The sequence below is a fragment of the Maniola jurtina genome, chromosome 17 (assembly GCF_905333055.1).
Source record: "Maniola jurtina chromosome 17, ilManJurt1.1, whole genome shotgun sequence".
Lineage (NCBI taxonomy): Eukaryota > Metazoa > Arthropoda > Insecta > Lepidoptera > Nymphalidae > Maniola > Maniola jurtina.
Genome location: NC_060045.1, coordinates 4,015,150 through 4,037,144, shown reverse-complemented (window position 1 = coordinate 4,037,144; position 21,995 = coordinate 4,015,150). Strand labels below are relative to the sequence as shown.

The 21,995-nt window shown below is 37.5% G+C and overlaps 2 protein-coding genes across 4 annotated transcripts; both read left to right on the top strand.

Moving 5' to 3' along the window:
- The first annotated feature begins 1,815 nt into the window (after positions 1–1,815).
- LOC123873856 (class E basic helix-loop-helix protein 40-like) lies at positions 1,816–21,880 on the top strand. 2 transcript variants are annotated; one of them, XM_045918949.1, is made up of 5 exons: positions 1,816–1,894; positions 2,231–2,374; positions 3,289–4,357; positions 4,411–4,432; positions 21,870–21,880. In XM_045918949.1, exons 2-3 carry the CDS (start codon positions 2,240–2,242, stop codon positions 4,339–4,341), a joined length of 1,188 nt encoding a protein of 395 aa, XP_045774905.1. In that variant the 5' UTR covers positions 1,816–1,894; positions 2,231–2,239; the 3' UTR covers positions 4,342–4,357; positions 4,411–4,432; positions 21,870–21,880. The 2 variants fall into 2 exon arrangements, with proteins under 2 accessions (XP_045774905.1, XP_045774904.1); XM_045918948.1 differs by lacking the exon at positions 21,870–21,880 and having other exon boundaries at positions 4,411–5,132.
- On the top strand, positions 6,207–19,864 carry LOC123873854. 2 transcript variants are annotated; one of them, XM_045918945.1, is made up of 3 exons: positions 6,207–6,577; positions 12,669–12,889; positions 18,837–19,864. In XM_045918945.1, exons 1-3 carry the CDS (start codon positions 6,460–6,462, stop codon positions 19,734–19,736), a joined length of 1,239 nt encoding a protein of 412 aa, XP_045774901.1. In that variant the 5' UTR covers positions 6,207–6,459; the 3' UTR covers positions 19,737–19,864. The 2 variants fall into 2 exon arrangements, with proteins under 2 accessions (XP_045774901.1, XP_045774902.1); XM_045918946.1 differs by lacking the exons at positions 6,207–6,577; positions 12,669–12,889 and adding an exon at positions 13,212–13,322.
- Positions 21,881–21,995: the final 115 nt, after the last annotated feature.

Sequence of the window (21,995 nt, the reverse complement as noted above, 5' to 3'; positions counted from 1 at the left end):
CCCTTTTTATTAATAATAAAATATTAAAAGTATAGATTGCTATCCGGTTATATTTTTGTAATAAATTAAATTATTAAAATTGTGTATGAAAACACATGTTGATTGATGAATTTCTTAATAAGCAAGTTGCGTGGAGGTAACCGGCTGAGCTTTCAGTGGCGCACAAGATGGTGTAGTATATCTACCTATTACATTGATGATAATATGGTAACAATTTTTTTTTGTTTTGAAAAAACAACTGCTGAGTTTATTGACGGCTTTACTCAGTAGAATTTGCTTTCCGGACCGGCAGTAGAGTCACAGATGTAGGGTAAGAATCTAGTAATTTACAGGAAATCCTTTGAATTTCCTGGCCACCTTCTGATTTTCTCTTTCCAAAGCGTTTCCTTTCAAAAAGGAGAATTTTTTTTCCTTTTTCAATTTCGTTTGGAATTTCACAGTTTTCTGATTCGCTAGGTAGATAGATACCTAACCGATAAAGGAAAAGCTCTCCCGTTTGTAAGGACATACTTTTGGAAAGAGAAAATCAGAAGGAAATTTTTGTCAGTACAGAAAATGTGGAAAAGTACCATGCAATGACCAATTAAATTTATCGCATTGAAAGTAAATTAGGTATGTTTTAAAGTCCCAAGTTATTTTTAAGTCGAAAGTAATCATTTTAATGATACAATTAATTTTAAAGTCCTTAAAAGGCAATTTTATCATCAAAAATAGAAGACAGGGGTTCGAAATTCCAAACACCACTGACAAAAACTATTCGGGAATTTGGAAGAGGGACGCGCGCCAATTTCTACCTGGTAAGGAAAAAATCCAAAGACCAACATTTGGCTCGTTTTCTTGCCCATTCATTTGTTACATTTTTTTATTGCCATTTGTCCTCTAAGGTCGCATGCCGCCAAAGTAAGGCGGTCTCTTAGATTTTTTTAAGATTTTAAAAGTGTTTTAAAATCAAAATAAGGTACAGTTACTCATTATCATCTTCATTTTTGTCTTATTTTATTACGGTTCATTTAAGTTTTTTTTTGTTGCGGTAATCATTTTACCAATTACCCACTAGAATGTTTATGTTTGGTAAGTAAAATTCATTGTTCCGTTAATATTATTATCTATCGAGTACCGACAAAGAAGTTAGGGAAGGGAAATAACTATGTAAGTAAATATAATGAGAGACAATAGAGTCCAGTAAAAAGTTTTCGCTAAGTTTTTGCTGTTTAATATTTTGCCACGTGTTTGTAACACGTTAAAAGAAACCTAACGGTTTTTAAATTAGGCCCAAACAATTATTACCTATCTAAGGTCTTTTAGTAGATTTTTTTTAACTAGATTTTAATTAAGTTTGAATCAATCGTGTTTTGTTTCGATAGGTACGTAGTTGTGAAGATTTATCCTGTGTATGGCTAGGTAATAAATTGATATTACCTAGCCATACACAGGCCTAGCCATAATACATAATATGTATTATGTATTTTTGTATTAAGTAAAGGCAACTGGCAGGACACTAGCCAGTCATAGTGGGGTAGGTATACCTACTTATAGCAATTCGATTTTAGTGCATTAGCTCAATGAAATCATTAATTTTAATTCAAAGCCCCCGCAATTTATAAACGGGGCACATCCAAAAACCATAAAAAAGGCTTAAACTGCAAGTCGTAACTCCTTGAAAGATATTTAATACCTCAAACCCTCCCTGGGAAAGAAGCGCATGCCCGTAAGTTGATCCCATGACCACACGTGGCTATGAATGGCAGGGATGGGACGGGAAGGGAAGGGTAGAGGGGAGGGGCGGAGGGTAAAGGCTTTTTTCAGGCAGTACCATTCGAACCTCGGTAGGAGGCGCGTGTGTCGTTGAGCGTGGCAAATCATTTAAAAATTCAACGTGATCGTAATTCTCAAGGTTAGCTCACTAATATTTCTACAATAAAAAAAAAGCTATTTCGCTTCTATTTTTGAATGAACTTGACCCGCGCATATTTTAGAGTTGTTTCACTTTTGCATTAAAGCCTTTGCACTAAAAATTTTATTGCAGTGAATTATTTAAATAGTGTGTTAGATGTATAATTAAATTGACTTCCGGAAATAGAACTATGTAAATTGTTTTAAAAAGGGGGGGATCGTACGTAATATTAAGATTTATTTACTTATAAAAGAAAAGTTTCTAAATTAAATTTTACAAAATTTTGTCCTGGGTTGGTAGAAAGAAAGGTTATTAATAAGTTGCTGTGTTTGTCAGGTAAACAAAATGTCGGAGCCGGCGCCTTTGTCAAAGACGGCAAAGTACAAGAAGATAACCAAACCCCTGCTTGAAAGAAAACGGCGCGCGCGCATCAACCGATGCCTCGACGAGCTGAAGGATTTAATGGTCGGCGCTCTAGAGGTAAGACCCACTACCGTACTGTTTTTTTTTTAATTGATAATATAATAATAAATTCATTTCGAATTCAATTATAATTAATATTAGGTATATAAATGTGCTAATATATCTAATATACCTACTATAGGGATCTACATGTTACTGTATAACTTTCGAGACATACCTACTTAGCCTTTCATTAAAAAGCAACTTTGGCGCGCGTTGAATTCTTTTTGAACGAAATAGCGAATAACAACAGTTAAGTGCTCCAAGCCAGGAAACTAGAAATGAATTTACGCCATATTGTAACGTCTTAAACGGAAAACCGTAATTTTTCATGTGTAAGTTGACAGATAGAGGTCATTGGTTTTCCTATTCTTAGTTTGTATGCATACTGTAATATTCCCCGCCAACCTACGTTCAGTCTTTATATGAGATCCTATTTTTCGCTTTAGATTTAGACGCCTACCTTATTTTGCTAAATAGCATAGGGCAGGTCCTTACACTATGTATGTTTATCTAACGCAACGCTATAAAATTTCGATGCAAAATAATGCTTAATGTACAAAATGTACCTACTGTCTTAAAATAAAAAATTAAAAACAGTATTGCAATACAATAGTTAATAATTCATAGCTCCCATCCTTTAGTAGAGTCGGGCATAATTTATCTCTACTGTTTATGAAAAAAGTACTTATTCCAGTCATCAAAGTGCAATCCATCTTACATTCACACGCCATTTATTTTTATCAAGGACCGGTTGTCCTTTTGTTTATCCGAGGGCCTATTACTGCGAGACCGTGGCAAACTGGAATACTAAATTAAATGCCCGTTAATAAACAGGACTACAGTTATATTAATGTGACTCGAACTCCCGTAACATGAGAAGCGAGGAACGCACCTGCCCATTTGTTCATCTATTTTATTTTTGTCCACAGATCGATGACGACAACCTGAGCAAGTTGGAAAAGGCAGATATCCTTGAGCTAACTGTTAACCACCTTACAAAGTTGCACCGGCCTAAAGATCCTCTTCTGGAAGCGAAGAAGTTTCAAGCTGGGTTCGGACAGTGCGCTGCCGAAGCGTGCAGGTTTATCATGTCCGTTCCAGACTTAGATTCAAAAGTTAGCCAAAATTTAGTAGGACATTTGTCAAGACTGATTACATCGCAGCCTTTGAGTATTCAAGTAACAGAACGACCTACGTTTTCGCCACCCGTTTCCCCCTCTTCGGTTGTCTCTGATAGACAGCATTATTATAGCGACCATGAACGATCCTCCTCCGACGCTGAGGATTCAGTTTACTCAGCGGATAGTGCTTCCAAACAGTGGTCGTTCCCGCGACCTAATAATAAACAAAGTCTTCCAATCGCTGGTTTACTGACAACTGTTGACAAATTGGTTCCACATCACACAGAACATGCTATGAATGGTCATCGGAATGGCGCCTACTTCAACAAAGTTCCAGCTGAAGCCAAAGACATCATATTACAGAAAATAAGACAACACATAATGGACAAACGTGGTCATGAAAATATAGGAAACGTCGATGTTAACACCAACCCTGAAGTTCACCCAGAACGTTATGTTCGTGAGGAAATATACAGAGACGACGCCGCGTATTATCCTCCACAGAGTTACCCCAGCAGTAATGATACTTTAGATCTCCGAAAAGTTCGCTCACCGGCAAAATCAGTCAACACACCCCATTCACCAAAAGAGCAAGCTGCATACAAAATTGCCAAAGAAGTAGAATCGTCTTCTGTCGAAAGAAAATTACCAAACCCTCCAGAACCGTGCGAATTGCCAATGGATTACAACAACTTGCCGCCTAAAAAGAAAAGGAAATTAATCGAGTATCAGGAGTATAAAAAACAAGAGGAGGCAAGACGACAGCTCGACGCTTTTTATGCTGAGCAAAAAGATCGTCTAGTTCAGGGACCACCAGCAGACCATGATAATATAGACGCGAACAAGTGGCGCCCTTGGTAATCGCGACTTGATTTTAGGGTTCCGTACCTCAAAAGGAAAAACGGAACCCTTATAGGATCACTTTGTTTTTTATTCTTGAGTTGTCACGACACTAATTTGAGAAACAAACTCATCATACCACTTGAAGACTGAAGTTCGTATTTAGTTAAAATACATATGAAATATTGATGGTCATAATAAAATCTATGTCAATTCTCGATAATAATATTATAAAAAACCAGCTGATAGCTCCAATTGCCTTCAAGTTGAACTTATTCAAGAAGCGTTGCAATTTTTTTCAGTGCCTTTTTTAAATAAATATATTTTTCGTTAGTTTTAGTTGGAGCGGTCATCAGAAATGGAATTTTTCACCTGTTAAGGGATCGATTAAACCATAAACTTTAATAGTTAATAAATCCCTCTAATTTTGAACTTTAAAAAATGCAATGGACGGCATTAAATAATTTCACTTTTTGATTGTGATATTAATTCTTCCATGACAAAGCTTTAATTCGTTATTAAATTGTTATATAGAGATTAGTTGTTAATTTACAGAGGTGCCTTATTTAAGAAGTAATTTAGATTATGTTATATGTACTTAGTTAAGTTTAAGATTTATCACATGAATATGTGCCATGTATTTTGATCTCTATGTCTTCCCAACAGATACGAAATCATTTTGTAATGGTTGAAATTATTCTGTTGAATGTTTATTTTTTGAATTGATAATATAAATCTCGATGATTTATTCAAAATGTAATAATCATTATATTATACGATTGTGTTTGTATAATTAATAATAATCTGTCATTTGATTAAAAACAAATTACAACAAAATTACCTTTGATATTTTTTATTTTCTGTGACCTATTTATACCTAAGCATTATTATTTTTATAAAGGTAAGGTAGGTATTTTAAAATCTGATGATTTTTTTGTGAATACACTAGTAATAAAATTAAGCAGTAAGTAAGTACAACTTTCTACCTATTTTCGAAAAAAAATTGATTAGTATTTGAAAATAATATTAGATGTACATAATTTTTGAAATCTCGACTTATTTTAACAACTTTTGCAAACTTTTGAACAAATCGTAGAGTGCCTTTTGGTTTCCTCAGGTTGAGAATCGCTACTACTAGCGACATCTATTAACAGAATAATTATGTACTAATTTTTTTTTATACCATTAATACCACCATCTGTTACAGAATTTTAACACCAAAAATAAGTCATTTGTCAAGTGCCGGCTGAAACTTTTATCAAAATCTCATCTACGCAATGTTTCAAAATATACTAAGATTTTTAAAAATGTAATAAATGATACACTGCCATCTATACTAATTTTGAAGTACTACGGCAGCTTAGTTCTGCTTTTTGAGAGCGCCATCTATGTTCTACACAAAACATTAAGTTACGAGTCCATTTGTTGATAATGCTATTCAACACTAGATGGTGCTGTATAATATTTTATTATAATAATTTAATTAATTATTAATTTGGTTTTTCGTTTGCTATTTCTAAGTGATAATTGCTTTAATTAAATAGTCATTAAAATTTTAAAAAGTAGGTATGTTATAATCATGTTATAGTTATAGTTTGATGCCCGAAATCAAGAAATCGTGTTTTTTTGTTCAATTTAGTTAAGTAGAGTTAATTCAGTTATGTGCAAGATGTTAAAATTAAATAAAGTTGTAATTAATCAATCATTTTAAAAAAAAAGTATGTGTATTTTTGTTTGTTGTTTTAGAATACTTATATTTTGTTGTTTATGTTTTAGAATACTTAAGAATCTATTCCATTCACTGATAGATGGCGCTGTACGATAAATTACAAATCGTAGTAGAATCTTGGTGGGGTCACGCACGCGGCACGAGCGTAGAACAGAACAACTTCATTCATTCAATAACATGACGGTTTGTCGGCAAGTCGGTTCATAACTTTTGCCGCTCGATTAAGTGACAGGCAAAATGAACGCGCAAAACATAACGAACTTATTCGAATTTTAAATCGATTTGACAGTTGATTGAGAGAGTTATTTGACGTTAGCAATATTGCATTTTCCTTCATGTTGGATTGTGTTTCGTGATAATATTTGAGTGGAAGTGGAGTGTTTATCGTTAAAATGTTATGGTGATTGGAAATGCTCGTGGGTGAGCAGTCGCCGGCGCCCCGGGTGGTAGCCGGCTTGCGGAAACTCCGGCCTGAATTGACGCCAGGACCCTTTCCTACTCCTGCAGATCCAGATATTCGGATATCAGGTCAGTTGGCAATCCAGAACGAGTAGAAATTGTAGGAAACTTAAAACGCTTATGCCTTGCTTAAGCTCGAAAACTCAAAATAGAGATCAGCTGTTTGCTGCAAAGTCTGTTTTGTTACTTTGACTGTTCTTTAACCCCTGACCCAAAAAGAGTGGTGTACTTATAAGTTTGACGCATGTATCTGTGTAATCAAGAGTGTTCTTAGCTATAATCCAAGAAAATCGGTTCAGCCGTTTGAAAGTTATCAGCTGTTTTCTAGTTACCTACTGTAACCTTTACTTGTCGGGGGTGTTATAAATTTTTAATTTACACTTTGTTATTATAACCACATACCTACCTATAGACAAAAATTACGAGGTAATAATATGTAAGTCTATGTTAAAATCATTAAAATCATGATTTTTTTAATTGAAATTGAGGTATTTTAATTAGGTGCCTAGGCTACATTTTGGAAAAAATATCGTAAGTAGGTAAGTCTGTTTGTTTGTCTCTGATCATAATAATTATTATAATATTACTAAGTATAGTATTGTGTTATAGGTTTTTTCACAATAGGGAAGTAGGACATTAGATTAAAAATATCGTTGATCTATAAAGTTACGAGATTGTTTACATTTTAAATTAAATACATAACTAAACGTTGGTTACGTCTTACTAGGTTAATTTCAGGGTTCATTCACCTTTTCCATCGATGACCTTTCGTAATACATTAGTTGATAAGTTGACGAACGACGAATTATTTTCATAAATTGGTTCCTAGCTAATTTACATAGGACATAGGTAATAGGTAGGAACTGAATCAAGGTAGGTAAGTAGATAGGATCTACTGCGATTCTCTTGGTTACAATTTTTCAACCCCTTTTAATCAAGACGTGATATACACATAGGTAAATAGGGTAGGTAGGTACAATACAGACCTTAGTAAGGTATTAAGTATAGGTATTGTGTACACATAGCTAATGACCCTAACCTAATAGGTCTTTGTACCGCTATAAAACTTTAAAATAATAAAACAATGAGCGAGACGAATGCGAACCAGATGTTAAAAATATCCCATTTGCTTGCTTTCCGCCCCACTGTCGACAGATGGTTTCATATTATGAAAGGATATTGTGATCTATGTTTTAGGTACCTACTTAATCCATACTATCCATACTAATTAATATAAATGCGAAAGTGTGTCCGTCTGTCTTTTGCTAGCTTTTCACAGCCCAACAGTTTGATGTTTGGTACAGAGTTAGCTTACATCCCGGGGATGGACATAGTTAATTTTTATCCCGGAAAATCAAAGAGTTCCTTCGGGATAGGTACTTTAAGGCCCAACGATTTACTCGATTGGTAGGTTTGAAGTACAAAGGTTTGCATCCTGGGAATTGACATAGGTAACTTTTATCCCGGAAAATTAAAGAGTTCCCACGGGATATTTGAAATCTGAATCCACGCGGATGAAGTCGCGGGCATCATCTAGTAGGTAATAATAATGTCCTCCTGACCGAATTTTGGTCTCGACGGCCAATCTCCATAGAGATTAGCCAACTGCGCGAGAGATATTATAGTGCATAGGTACAGCACATTGTGTGTGCTCAAAATACAGGTGCACTCTCTATTCCAATCACTCTCATAGCCCGATGGGACGGAAATCCGACACGGCCGGAGAGAGGTCGTGTGCGGGGCGTCCCCACCCCAATTGCCATGTCGACCGGTCGCGAACTATATCTACTACACTTTCAGATATACAATACATATACTTACAGATAGAAGGGTTTGGGCCATAGTCTGCAAGTTGACCCAGGTTCAGTGTGGACTTCACACACCTTTGAGAACATTATGGAGAACTCTCAGGCATGCAGCTTTCCTCACGATGTTTTGTTTCACTGCCCGTGATCGCACCCCCGACCTCCCTAATAAAAGGCAGACGTCTTAACCACTAGGCCTATAGGTACACTGCGTTAACTACTCCAGAACACATAGATAAACGTTTGATAGATACAAGTGTAAATTAAAAATTTATAACACCCCCAACAAGTGAAGGTTACAGTAAGAACTAGAAAAGAGCTGATAACTTTCAAACAGCTGAACCGATTTTCTTGGATTATAGCTAAGAACACTCTCGATCAAGCCACCTTTCAAACAAAAAAAACTAATTTAAAATCGGTTCATTAGTTAAGGAGCTACGATACCACAGACAGATACACAGATACACACGTCAAACTTATAACACCCCTCTTTTTGGGTCGGGGGTTAAAAATAAAATAACTATCCAATTGCATAGACATCAAACTTAATCGGACAATCGGACAAAATTAGACGAATTCAAGTCATTACGTTCTATCTAACTAGTTAGTGTTATCGGAGCTGTTTACACAATTATCGCTAACAGCTGCTCTCTGAGGCGCCCTTTAACATTCTTGTTCTAATTTGAGTTTGTCCACTTCTTGATAAACTGACAGCAATGATATAAGATTTTATTAAAAGCTTGGATTTGATGCGCTCCAGCAATACACGGCGCTGCAATTGCTTGTATACAGTATGGCATATTATTGTAAATTGTACATTTGAAAAGAGCAACCGCCGAGTTTCTTGCTGGTTCTTCTCGGTAGGAACAGCATTCCGAACCAGTGGTAGATTATTTTGACGATTCAAAAGCACTTGTAAAAGTTTAATTGAATAAAAATAATTTGAATTTGAATTTGAATAGGACAGTAGCAGAATAAACTAGAGTGCAGGAACTCTCGGTTCGATCCTGAATCGACGAATGACGATGGATCGATGTGAAATATTAATGGGTGACCTGAAATCAAAGAAAAATAAGCGATTCATAGCCTACCTAGCGTCAAATATATTATAGAAACATTTGACACCTGCCAGCGACGTCGAAGCATCGATGTTTTGGTTTTTTTTTCCCCCGTCTTGAACTGTGACCATGTGACAGTACCTAGTTAGATAAAGTAGGTAATTACGATTGCTCATCGACCCTCCGTTTTTAATCTCTCAGTATGTTAAGTACGTTTAAGTATTTAATTTTAATTTATGGTGGCGAACAAAACAGTTATTGCATAAAATAAAATTTTATAGGAGAAGGAACATTTGTTCTTCATCTGAATCAAAGCTGTTGAAACTTTACTGTGATTGTGCCGTTTGATTGAAATTACGAACTTTGGACTCAATTTCAGTCAAATTTTAGCACAGTCTTAGGCTGTTTTGCTTGGAAATGATTTGAATTTTTTATTTAGTGATCGAAATTATGAACTTTGGACTCAGTATCAGTACAGTTTCAGGCCGTTTTGTTTAGAAATTCCAAAAGTGGTTTGTTTCCAATTGTGTTACTAAGACACCGGGAACCGATTTACATAAAAGTTGAATAAATGAGTAAAATTGCTTAAACAGGGAAATCCTGTGAACAGCCTTCCGACGTTTATCAACTCTGCGGAATGATACAAGGTCCAATGTCAAATTATACATTTTTATTGTTTTCATATGAGGTGTCTGTATTATTATTACTTACTTAAATAAAATATTATACTTAATTATTTATTTATCCTTGCCTTAATAAAAGTACCTTATCATTCAATAATGAAACAAAAAGTCTGTCTAATTTTGAACGTCTTTTAGATGTCTTTGACACGAGAATTGGATACCTTTGAAAAATAATTATTTAGATTTTTAACCCCCGACGCAAAAAGAGGAGTGTTATAAGTTTGACGTGTGTCTGTGGCATCGTAGCTCCTACACTAATGAACCGATTTTAATTTAGTTTTTTTTTATTTGAAAGGTGGCTTGATCGAGATTGTTTTTAGCTATAATCCAAGAAAATCGGTTCAGCCGTTTGGAAGTTATCAGCTCTTTTCTAGTTACTGTAATCTTCACTTGTCGGTGGTGTTATAAATATTTAATTTACATTTGTTAGGTATATACGTACCTACCTATGTAGGTACTTAATTAAGATCTTAATATTAACTAATGATCACAGGTTTAGCATTTTTTGATAGTAAAAAAAATTGAATTTTTTAATATAGACGCGTATGTAATGTAGCTACCTATCTACTTCTTTTTTACTAACACGTTTGTATTAAACCGCTTCCTTTTCACATCGATGTTTCTTGTTTACATATTATAATATCAGCGGATGATAAATGAAGCGTGACTATCCAGCTGGAAAGCCTAGAACGTCTTGTTTACTCCGTCACGCTAGATTGGTTATTAAACGAGATGAATGTTGGTCAATATCAAGGATGGTAATGAATCAAATAAAAACAAAACTTACTTTTATTTAGCCTGTTAACGAATTGCAAGAGGGCTCTCTCCGTCACTCGTTTCATACAATCGTAGTTCCAATTTCATTTGAATATTAAGCAACCAAAGTCCATGAAATTTTGCAGACATATTCTAGAAACTAATATCTATGTCTGTGGTTTTCCAGATTTCTGTTAAAATATTCGGTTTCAAAGTTACGCGGTCTTAAAAAATTTCATACAAATCTTTGAGCCCCTGTAATTTTAAAACTACATATTTTTAGAAAAATCTAAAACACCACAGACACAGATATTAGTTTCTAGAATATGTCTGCAAAATTTCATGGACTTTGGTAGCTTAGTATTCAAATGAAATTGGAACTACGATTGTATGAAACGAGTGACGGAGAGAGCCCTGTTAAAGTTGCGGCAGAAAACCAGCTTCCATGTCGTAAGAAGAGATTCCAGTTGAGTAGCTAATAGTAAAGTCTGCTCCCGAAGGACTATTTTACTTTCCTTTTTAACCTTGACCCAAAAAGAGGGGTGTTATAAGTTTGACGTGTGTATCTTTGTATCTGTCTGTGGCATCGTAGTTCCTAAACGAATGAACCGATTTTAATTTTATTTTATTTTGTTTGAAAGGTGGCTTGATCGAGAGTGTTCTTAGCTATAATCCAGGAAAATCGGTTCAGCCGTTTGAAAGTTATCAGCTCTTTTCTAGTTATTACTGTAATCTTCACTTGTCGGGGGTGTTAATTTTTAATTTACACTTGTAGCTAAAGACGTTCGTAATTTATAGTTGCGATCTGCTAGAGCGGAAAGAAAGAATCTTGGTCATTATCAAGGATGGTAATGAATCGAATCAAATCGAATCTAATAAAAACAAAGCTGATATTGTTTGGCCTGTTGCCGACACGCCTGGAATTTAATCCAAGGCCTAAGTGGGTTAAGCTGACATTTGCTAAGTCATTCCGTTGTCGTCTAACAACTCTTTACATAATAATCGGTTGTATTACCTAATATGATTTGTTTACAAACTGTTTAGCGATTTTTAGGTATTTTAAAGGTAAATTGTTATGTGCGTTTGTTATTACTAAGTCTAGCCAAGCTGCGAATTAAGTAATAAGTGGCTTAACATTTTTGCCAGGTCTGCCCTCGCGAAAAAAAGATACAATTTGCTACTTGTTATTTCAACTCAAAACTCATCGGGAAGGGGGAGAGTGGGGGGGACGTAACAATATCAATACCATATCGTGATTTTGGTATCGTAGGATTAGCTACATTCATCATTGATGGCAATATTGATAAGATACTGTCATTACCATATTTCCTCGATAGGGAGTTGCCATATCGCGTACCTATCTCGTAATACAATAGGTACCTAATATTCATGTGAAGCAACTCCCATAACTTCTATGTAACCAAGGGAGGTTAGTAACCACGACCACATCTGCAAAAAGTGAACGAAGAGGAAAAGAAGAAGCAGCTCCCATAATCTGCAACGTCGATTGTACTATCTTCGTAAAAGTCAAAAATATAAGGAACTAGCTTATGCTTGCGACTTCGTGGATTTAGGTTTTTGAAAATCCCGTGGGAACTCTTTGATTTTCCGCGATAAAAGTAGCCTATGGCACTCTCTAGGTCTTTAACTATGCACATGCAAAAAATCACGTCAATCCGTTGCTCCGTTGCGACGTGATTGAAGGACAAAGCCATCAAACCAACAAACAAACACCCTTTCGCATTAACAATATGGTTCGGGAATGGGATAACTAACCTCACTCTCAACAGTTCCAATCCTCCAAATTGAGAAACGCTTTTAACTGTAATTTACTTAAATGTGTTTTTTTTGTCACCAGGTGTCCTTCGTCAGTATTACAATGACGATGACGAGTCGTGGGCATGGGTGCACGCCGCCGTCCGTGGAGGGTGTCTGCTCGCGTGTCGGGATGGCACCCTGCCCAGGCGATCCGCAGCTAGGCTGCCCCTTCGCCACCTGCACCTGCGAGCTGCGGCCAAGTTGCCCAACGCGTTCCAGCTGTCGCGACTGCGGGATGACGTCTCCGTTGCCACGTTCCAGGTATTGAGGCATACTTTAAATACTGCTTATCGTATATGCCCCGGTGATGTACAGCTAGGCTGCTCAGCTGTGAGCTGCGGCCAAGTTGCTCAACGCGTTCCAGCTGTCACGACTGCGCGACCGCGACACCTCCGTTGCCATGTTCCAGGTAATTTAAGGGCATACGCCAAAACTTGTGGTATACGCCAATACTGCGGCTACCGAGCTGCGGCCAAATAGCCCAACGCGTTCCAGCTGTCGCGATTGTGGGATGACGCCTCTGTTGCCACGTCCCTGGTAATTTGAGGTATACGCAATTACTTGTGGTATAGCACCCAGGTGATCTATGGCTAGGTTGCTCCTGCGTCACCTGCACCTGCGAGCTGCGGTCAAGTTGCTCAACGCGTTCCAGCTGTCGCGACTGCGGGATGACGTCTCCGTTGCCACGTTCCAGGTATTGAGACATACTTCAATACTGCTTATCGTATAGCTCCTAGGTAATCTGCGGCTAGGCTGCCCCTGCGTCACCTGCACCTGCGAGCTGCGGTCAAGTTGCTCAACGCGTTCCAGCTGTCGTGACTGTGGGAGACGCCTCCGTTGCCACGTTCCAGGTATTGAGGCATACTTCAATACTGCTTATCGTATAGCTCCTAGGTAATCTGCGGCTAGGCTGCCCCTGCGTCACCTGCACATGCGAGCTGCGGCCAAGTTGCTCAACGCGTTCCAGCTGTCGCGACTGCGGAGTGACGCCTCCGTTGCCACGTTCCAGGTACCTATTGAGGCATACTATAATACTACTTATCGTATAGCTCCCAGGCGATCCGCGGCTAGGCTGCCCCTGCGTCACCTGCACCTGCGAGCTGCGGCCAAGTTGCTCAACGCGTTCCAGCTGTTGCGACTGCGGAATGACGCCTCCGTTGCCATGTTCCAGGTATTGAGGCATACTACTCGACTTCTTTCGGTATACAAAGCAAAACAGTTTCTTAGGCTTGCAACAGTTTGCCGAATCGTTTCTACTTTCTGTATTATAAAATAAATCAGCAACTTGCGCCATGTTAAGGAAAATTATTTAAAGTAGGTGTATGAGGTAAAACTCGAGCAGAAGGAGCGCATGCCACATGTCACGTTTGAGGACATCGCGTGACATGAGAGTAATTTTTAATTACCTCCTTACTCATTATAATAAACAAAAGCTAACCTGCAGCTTAACTCTTGCAAAACATATTAATTTCAAATGGTTTGAGTTTGATCCCAATCCTAATGTTCCTAAAATCTACGTAGTTAAGATTATCAGCCTATTCATCCTAAATGCTGCTACTATGTTTTACGTTTTTGTCGCTATAGTTTTTTTTTAAAAGAATATTAGCATGACTAATCACCCCTTTCCCCTCCAATTAAGCGTTAAGCTTGTGCTAGGAGTGGGTACGACAATAATGCAACGGGTGGGGCTAGAACCGCTAACCTTTCGGAATTCAGTCCGCCCCTCAACCGTTGAGCTATCGAGGCTCTAAATGTCTTTAAGTTTGGTATACCTCCTTCAATGCCGACTTCTTCATGGCCAACCTTCCTCAATTAGGTACACCCTGCCTTGAGTGCCTTGCTAGTCTTCCCATCTTGTACCTTGTTTCTCTCTGTAATGCCCGTGAGATGGTAAACAAGGGTACCTACTACCTAGGTATAGTTAATAAAGCAAAAATAAAACCTTGTTTATCACATCCACATCGCGTGATCTGAACTTAACTCGTCAAGTCTATTATAGTATCGTGATTATAGTATGATACATTGTATCGCTGGTATAATTGACTTCTTGTATTACTTAACTTACGTTCAAGTTTTTACCGAATCGATCCTAAATTCCTTTAATTAATACATTGAAGGTTTGATCACCGTGAAGCAAACTAGGTATACAAAAAAGTTAATCCTGCTCCTATTTTGCTAATGTACCTACCTACTTTAGTCCAATCCGGTTATTAGCAAGTCACTGTACCTAATTGTACTATTACATGTACAATGTACATGGTATGAAAAAATAACTATATATTTATATAACAACTTTATATCAAATAGTTACGTCCTTACCGGCTAGTTAAACAATAATTAGGTATTATGTAGTTAACAAGACGCTCACACCTTGTAAGATTAAAATGTTGATGCAGAAATCGTTTAGTAACAGCGATACACTATCCGCGGAAAGAAGTTACCCCATACAAAATATGATAGAAACGATCTGAATGAGCGCTAATTTTGAGTCACCAACCAATCATAAACGAAACTATGTTTTCGAATTGAATTTCGAATGATTTTTGAAAACATTTTCGAATTAATTTTCAAATGTTTTTGAAAACGTGTTGGTGATTGGTTGTTGTTCAAAATGGTTAATGCCCACTGAAATAATTTTATTCGAATCCCGTTGTCCCCGTTACCGGTGACATGATTAACGGGGACAACGGGACTACACGAGATTTTTGTCTCTATCATTTGTATGGAATTACGTGACAGAGAAAGCGACTAACTTCTTTCCGCGGTTAGAGTAAAGCTGTTACTAAACGATTTCTTCATCAAACATTTTTCCATGAAGGTTCAGAATACCGGTTATGAAACTAGGTATATGTTTAAAGGGCAATTAAAGTCACAAGTTTACTTGGCAGAACATTTTTTCTTATTCTTAATTTCAATATAATAACAGACAGCAAAAACTGGTTCCCATCCGTGATCAGACACATTAGTAAGTAGGTAGGTAGTAGCAGAATATTTTTTGCGTATGTACAAATTATCTTTTTTTTATATCACAAAGAGTACCTACCTATGGTACCTACTCATAGGGATAACTTGGGTACCTAAATAATTGATATTATGCAATATTCTTAGCATACATATATATTATTAAAGTTGTACCTACATACATTTTTCGATTGGCAAAGAAAAATTTTCTCAATAGCTTGAGAAATTGATGGATATCATATAGCTTTTAATCCATAAACCTGTATGAATAATGTACCTAATTGATACGTAAATCGTCGTCAACACCATATTTACGTAATTCCAAAGACATTTATCGTTTGCCTGACACAAGAATCCACCGCAAACTAGCACCGTCCTTGGAGACACGTTTAATATTGCAATTATTTGATATCATAAATATTACACTGCACGTGTGTGCAATAGTGATGTGCCTCAGCTTCATTGTAATCAAAAACATCCATCTTCGACTTATTCTTCGATCTATTTTATTCTTAATCTATTTAAATTATTTCAAAGTGTATATGTAGGTAACAAAAGCGATATTCTCCTCTTAAATTTTACAAATATTATAGATGTGTAATTTTGGATAAATGACTGAAACGATTTGACAATTTGTAATGGAGATAGCTTATATTCTGAATTAATTTACTTAGCTACTTTTTATCCTGGAAAATAAGAGAGTCTTCGCCGGGTATTTAAAACCTACCTTACCTAGGTAGGTATATAGTATATACGCGCCGACAATGTCGCGGGCATCATCTAATTATTGAGTATAATCATTTGTATTTTTTTTTTGCATTAAGTTATTACTTAAAAAATACAAGGTTTTTGCAATAAGTAATAACCTAATACAAAAAATAATACAAGGTTCTTAAGTATAATAATTTCAATTAAAGTCCAAATATGACCTCCTACAGAACTTACAAGTTGTTGATTAAAGTCATTTAACACACCACTTATTCGGTAGATTAAATAAATATCTAATTAATGACCTACATTACGTTCTGAAGTTCCGATTCAAATGTTAATCGACTCTAATACAAACTGCGTTTTGTGGTTCGACATTGATAAATAATTCACTTTTGTGACATCACTAATGGTAGTTATTCCTTAGCTAAAGTTTATCTTGCAATTAACCATAATTATACAGCTATGACATTAACGTAGATGTTAATTATTATTAACATACACATAGTCTCATACCCATAATCAACAATTAATCAATTAGTCATACCAAGAATACATAGTAGATAGGTTATTTGAATTAAGCTTCCGACCATCGAGCAGTATTGATTTGCGTAGAATGATTTTACGATAAAAATATTTGACTCGTATCAAGAAGTTTATAACTTACCCTCTTTCTTAATCCAAATTGATATCCAAAATGTACCTAAAAGGTTCAAAAATTATATTTTGTTATATAAAACTTTAAATCAATCGTAAGTCCTTGTAACAAGTGTACCTAAATTAAAAATTTATAACACCCCCGACCAATGAAGGTTAACTAGAAAAGAGCTGATAACTTTCAAACGGCAGAACCGATTTTCTTGGATTGTAGCTAAGAACACTCTCGATCAAGCCACCTTTAAAAAAAACTAAATTAAAATCGGTTTATTAGTTTAGGAGCTACGGCCTACGATGCCACAGACAGATACACAAATACACAGATACACACATCAAACTTATAACACCCCTCTTTTTGGGTCGGGGGTTAAAAATGTGTGGATGTACTAAAGACCGTTAGTAAAGCCAACGAACTCAGCATAAAGGGATCTAAAGCGTGGGTGAAATGCGAGCATAAAGTACCCCTGAAAGTAATAAGAGCTCCCTCAATCGGGCTGTAAGAGGAATAACAGCTTTGTTGGTATTGAATTGCCAACAACACAGATCTGAGTCAGACCTCTTTTCATTACCACAACATTGTATGCCCGTTTTGTTTTGGCACTCTTTTTAACCGACTTCAAAAAAAGGAGTAGGTTCTCAATTCGTCGGAATCTTTTTTAAACACAGTTAATTATTAAATTAAGGAAATTTTGTATCTGAAAAGTTATTCAGAAAAAACTTATATGAACCACTACTGCATGGATTCTCTTTCTATATACATCAGCTAAAACCTTGTAACAGAGGTTCACATAACAGAAGTCAAGCCAGCTGGCTATCATGCTCTCGATTCTCTGGACGCTGGCTTATACCCCGTGCACCAGCAATGTGGATCTTATGCACAAAGAAGCAGTCTATTCTGGCGTCAGCGAACATAAAAACATATTATATTACATGCGAAGGTCAAATCCCATAGCATCGGGATCCAGGTTGATAAGCTTAGAAAGCAAAAAATGTGGTTCTCCACATAGCAATAGCAAGGTCATTGCTGACTGAATAGTAATACCTACTCCGAGAGCTTATTCTGTTACAAAAGTTGGAAAATTAAACTATCCAGTAAACGTAGCTAGCTAGTTGGAATATATTTACCTCAAACAGTACGTACATTTTGTGTGGCATTCAAAAAGTCACGTTTACCAACAATACCTTGCCAATAATTTATGGAAGTATTGTCAACAAACAATGCCCTGTGCATGTGAGCGAAGAGCATAATATTGGCAAACTGAAGATAATTCGTTACGCACGCCACGGATCGTATTATCGCAATTTGTTAGCAATCATTAGTAACTAACAGAAACGATACAATCAACTCGTGATCCTAATGTTAAACAATCTAACATCTACCTATTACAAAAACGACCAGTTTAAAAATATCTCTTATTACAATATTTAAAGCAATAGCTACTTCTAGTAAAATAACCACTTACACAATAGGATAGCAACATCTCGCAAGACGTTGGAACTTGGAAGCCCCTTCAAAACTCACCTTTCTCACGACTCGGTCGATTTAATAGACCTCACTAAAGCGCAACACCCGTAAATCATTGCACCTTTGTATTCCGCGATCTTTTGATGGTCCTATTTAACATAAGAAGGGCTAGAAAGCGAAGGTGTTGACACGTAAAGAAACACGTTATGACGAGAGGAAATCCTTATTCTACATAATGGTACAAATAGTCCAAACTAGTTCTTGGAAAGAAGAAGTTACCCTTTGGAAATGTTAATCTATGACACTATTATACGTTTAACTTGTAATTTTGGTGCCATTCACAGCTGTTTAACTATTAAGCTATAAGTCTGGCATCGTTGTTAAGGCCGATAATAATTTTATTTTTCTTTGTTGCAGGCTTGCAATGCGACCGAATACGCCCGGTGGGTACGAGCACTATGCGTTGAAATACTTGGACAGACACCGTTACCACAAGTTAGATTTTTGGACGTGTTACCGGCCGCGGACACGTGTAAGGAACCAAAGAAAGAACCTCTCCAGGAGACGCCTGCCTGCCCTCCTAGACCGCCGCCAAGAGCACGGAGAAGGCTGTTGCCAACCGCAGAGACCCAGCTACCTCGGCGAGACCACTCCCCGGCCGCGCCGGACGAGGGCATCGTCGTAGAAGACGACGATTATGATTCATCGTCCGACCGCAGTCTCGACCTATCCCTTTCTCTCGACGCTCTCAAGACCATCGACGTGGTCGATGCGCCAGTACGGAAAGCTGAGGTCATCAAATGCGACAACTGCAGCAAATTAAATGCAAGTCCGCCGCAGCATCACACATTACCGCGTGCGAGAGCAAACGAAAATGAAATAGGTCGCCACCGGTATCTGAAAAGATGGGAGGGTCCAACGGGCAGAGCGGACAGAGGTAGATTTACAATGGAAGCAGCGAGAAGAAAGGCGGCTTCGTTGGAGAATCGGGCGAGGTCTTGTTCGCCGAATTCACACGAAGTTGTGTCCCAGTACGTTCCCGTACGAGAGAGGCGAGCTTTGTTCGAGTCTTTGTCGCAAAGCGGGGGTAGTTTAGCACGCAGTAGCGAGCAGTTGGCTCGTCCGGTACCCGTGATGGAGACGACGCCTCGTCGTGCGGCGTCACTGCACGACCTGCAGGCGCCTCCGACGAGGTCAGTGAGTGACCTGCGGCAGTTCTTCGAGGCAGTAGCACGCGGGGCTGGCCCGTGCTCCGGTCTCCAGCGCCACAGCGCGCCGAACCCTGTGCGCGCCTTCGCGTCTCTCACCTGTGCCTGACTGAACACTCTGTAAATATTGTAAATAAGACTCACGGCGTCGACCGTCGATCGTCTCACTAAGTCGTTCGTTGTAAGACTGTTAAAAGTATTGTTATAAAGTACCTAATATAAATGTATTAACTATTACGATGACTTTCTTTGAGCCCCTTGATGCGACGCGTTAGTGGTTATTGTTTCTAAAACGGGCAATGACCTAATACAGCGGGTTATTTTAATAGAAACTAATCATTTTTATTGCGCGCTGCACCCGTCACGCATTGTTTGCAAGTGAAATACTGATGTTCTTAATAGGGTTTTGACAATAATAGTCTCTTGAAATGTCACTCACTGAGTTTCAAAGGTCGAGCCTCAGACCGAGTCCTTCACACGATCTTACATTGTGTTGTAAATGTTGTATTGCAAAACCTAGGCAATGCCATGTTCTGCGATTGTTAGTGTAGTAGTAGTTTTTTGGGCTTATTAATATGAGAATAGAATCGCTTTATGATTAGAATCAATAAAAAACGCGACTTTCTGGTCGCCCACTTGATAAGGAGGATATAACCTCATAAGGAGAGATATCAGGTAGGTAGCGTCATTCTCATTCTTGATCTGAATCACTCGTAACCTTTATAACTTAATACGGATGTGCCTGAACTTAATATGAACTTTTATTGTAGGCAATAAAAGCTTTATTTGTATTTATTAATAAGTAAGCACCAAGTTAGCAAAAGTTTGGAAAACCAATGGGCCTTCCAATATGACCTTCAACTTAAAAGTGTGGTCCTGCAATGTCCTCAATACTGCCGGGTGCAGAAAAGTGGCGGCGACAAAGGATCAACTCTGCCAGAAATCATACGTAGAGCTTGGTACAACGTCTTCTACAGTGTATCCAGTGGCCATTGATTTGGTAAGTACCTACTTACCGAAATTATGTGAACAACTCATGAAAGATTTAATTACATCAAATTCTCAAATTCTTATTAATTCCTCGTATTCTTGCTAATCTATTCGCCAATAATAACTTTGGCGCCAGCATGTTCGTCATTTTGCTAAAGGGACCTACTGAAATGAATCAGAACGACCAATTAAGACATAGTCGCATATACGCGACATTGTCACGGCGTAGTTAAAAATCGACCAAATGCAAGACAGACTCGCGTACCGAGGGCCGGGTATTTTTTCCGATATTTTGCACGATAATCAAAAACTATGCTTAAAAATAAATAAGAATCAGTTATAGAATGTACAAGTAAAAGCCTTTCACATGATACCCCACTTGGTATAGTTATCTTACTTTGGAAATTGAAACACATTTTAATTTTTTTTTCTGTGTGGCAACCACAAATTCGGTTTTCGGATTTATTCCTTTACTTGTGCTTTAAGAGCTACCTACCTGCCAAACACAATTCTAGGTCAACGGGAAGTACCCTATAGGTTTTCTTTGTGCATTTTAAGCCGTTAAATATCACTTGCTTTGTGGGTGAAGGAAAATATCGTGAGGAAACTTGCATGCTTGAGAGTTCTCCATAATGTTCTCAGAGGTGTACTGTGAAGTCTGCCAATCCACATTGGGCCAGCGTGGCAGATTATGACCAACTCATTCTGAGAGGAGACCCATTCTCAGAAGAGGGCGGTGATCATGATGCATAGTCACCACATATGCATGCGGTCAGTCATAACTAAATCCATTGCTTATCACGGAAATGACGCGACCTCTGCGCTTATCATTCGGAAGCATTTTGTTTTAATCTTATCTCGTTTCTAGGGTTCTCACATACTTTTGAGTTTTTATTGCCGGAAGTAAATGAACCTAAATACTAATTAGTAATTATATGTATACTTATTATATAATCAAAATCCTGTACAAAATCGCATCGCATACCATTACCCATTTACCCAGGTAAGTACATATTATAAATGCGAAACTGTGATTAGGTATTTGTTGGTTTGTATTTCAATCACGTTGCAACCTATTTTAGGCTACTTTTCGTCCCGAAAACTCAGTGTTCCCATAGGATTTTTAAAAATTGAAATCCACGCGGACGAAGTCGTGGGCATCGGCTAGTTATCCATCAGTAGATATAGGTAATTTAGACAGTTGTAGCCTTGTAGGTTTTGACTTTATACTGGCCATAACAGATGTAGGTACTTACCTAATTTTTAGGCTGGCAGAGGAGTCACCAAATTATATAAACATTTAGATTAAATTAGGAAAAAGTTAATTAAATCTAAATATTCTGATATGACTAACAGTAAGGCCCTATTCAGTGCGACG

What these genes read in the sequence shown, in the direction of transcription:
- LOC123873854 (XM_045918945.1), top strand. Translation starts at nt 6,460, where the DNA reads ATGCTCGTGGGTGAGCAGTCGCCGGCGCCCCGGGTGGTAGCCGGCTTG. An exon ending in TCCAGATATTCGGATATCAG is followed by an intron (nt 6,578 to 12,668) that starts GTCAGTTGGCAA and finishes TTTTGTCACCAG; the next exon opens with GTGTCCTTCGTCAGTATTAC. An exon ending in TCTCCGTTGCCACGTTCCAG is followed by an intron (nt 12,890 to 18,836) that starts GTATTGAGGCAT and finishes TCTTTGTTGCAG; the next exon opens with GCTTGCAATGCGACCGAATA.
- LOC123873856 (XM_045918949.1), top strand. Translation starts at nt 2,240, where the DNA reads ATGTCGGAGCCGGCGCCTTTGTCAAAGACGGCAAAGTACAAGAAGATA. An exon ending in TAATGGTCGGCGCTCTAGAG is followed by an intron (nt 2,375 to 3,288) that starts GTAAGACCCACT and finishes TTTTGTCCACAG; the next exon opens with ATCGATGACGACAACCTGAG.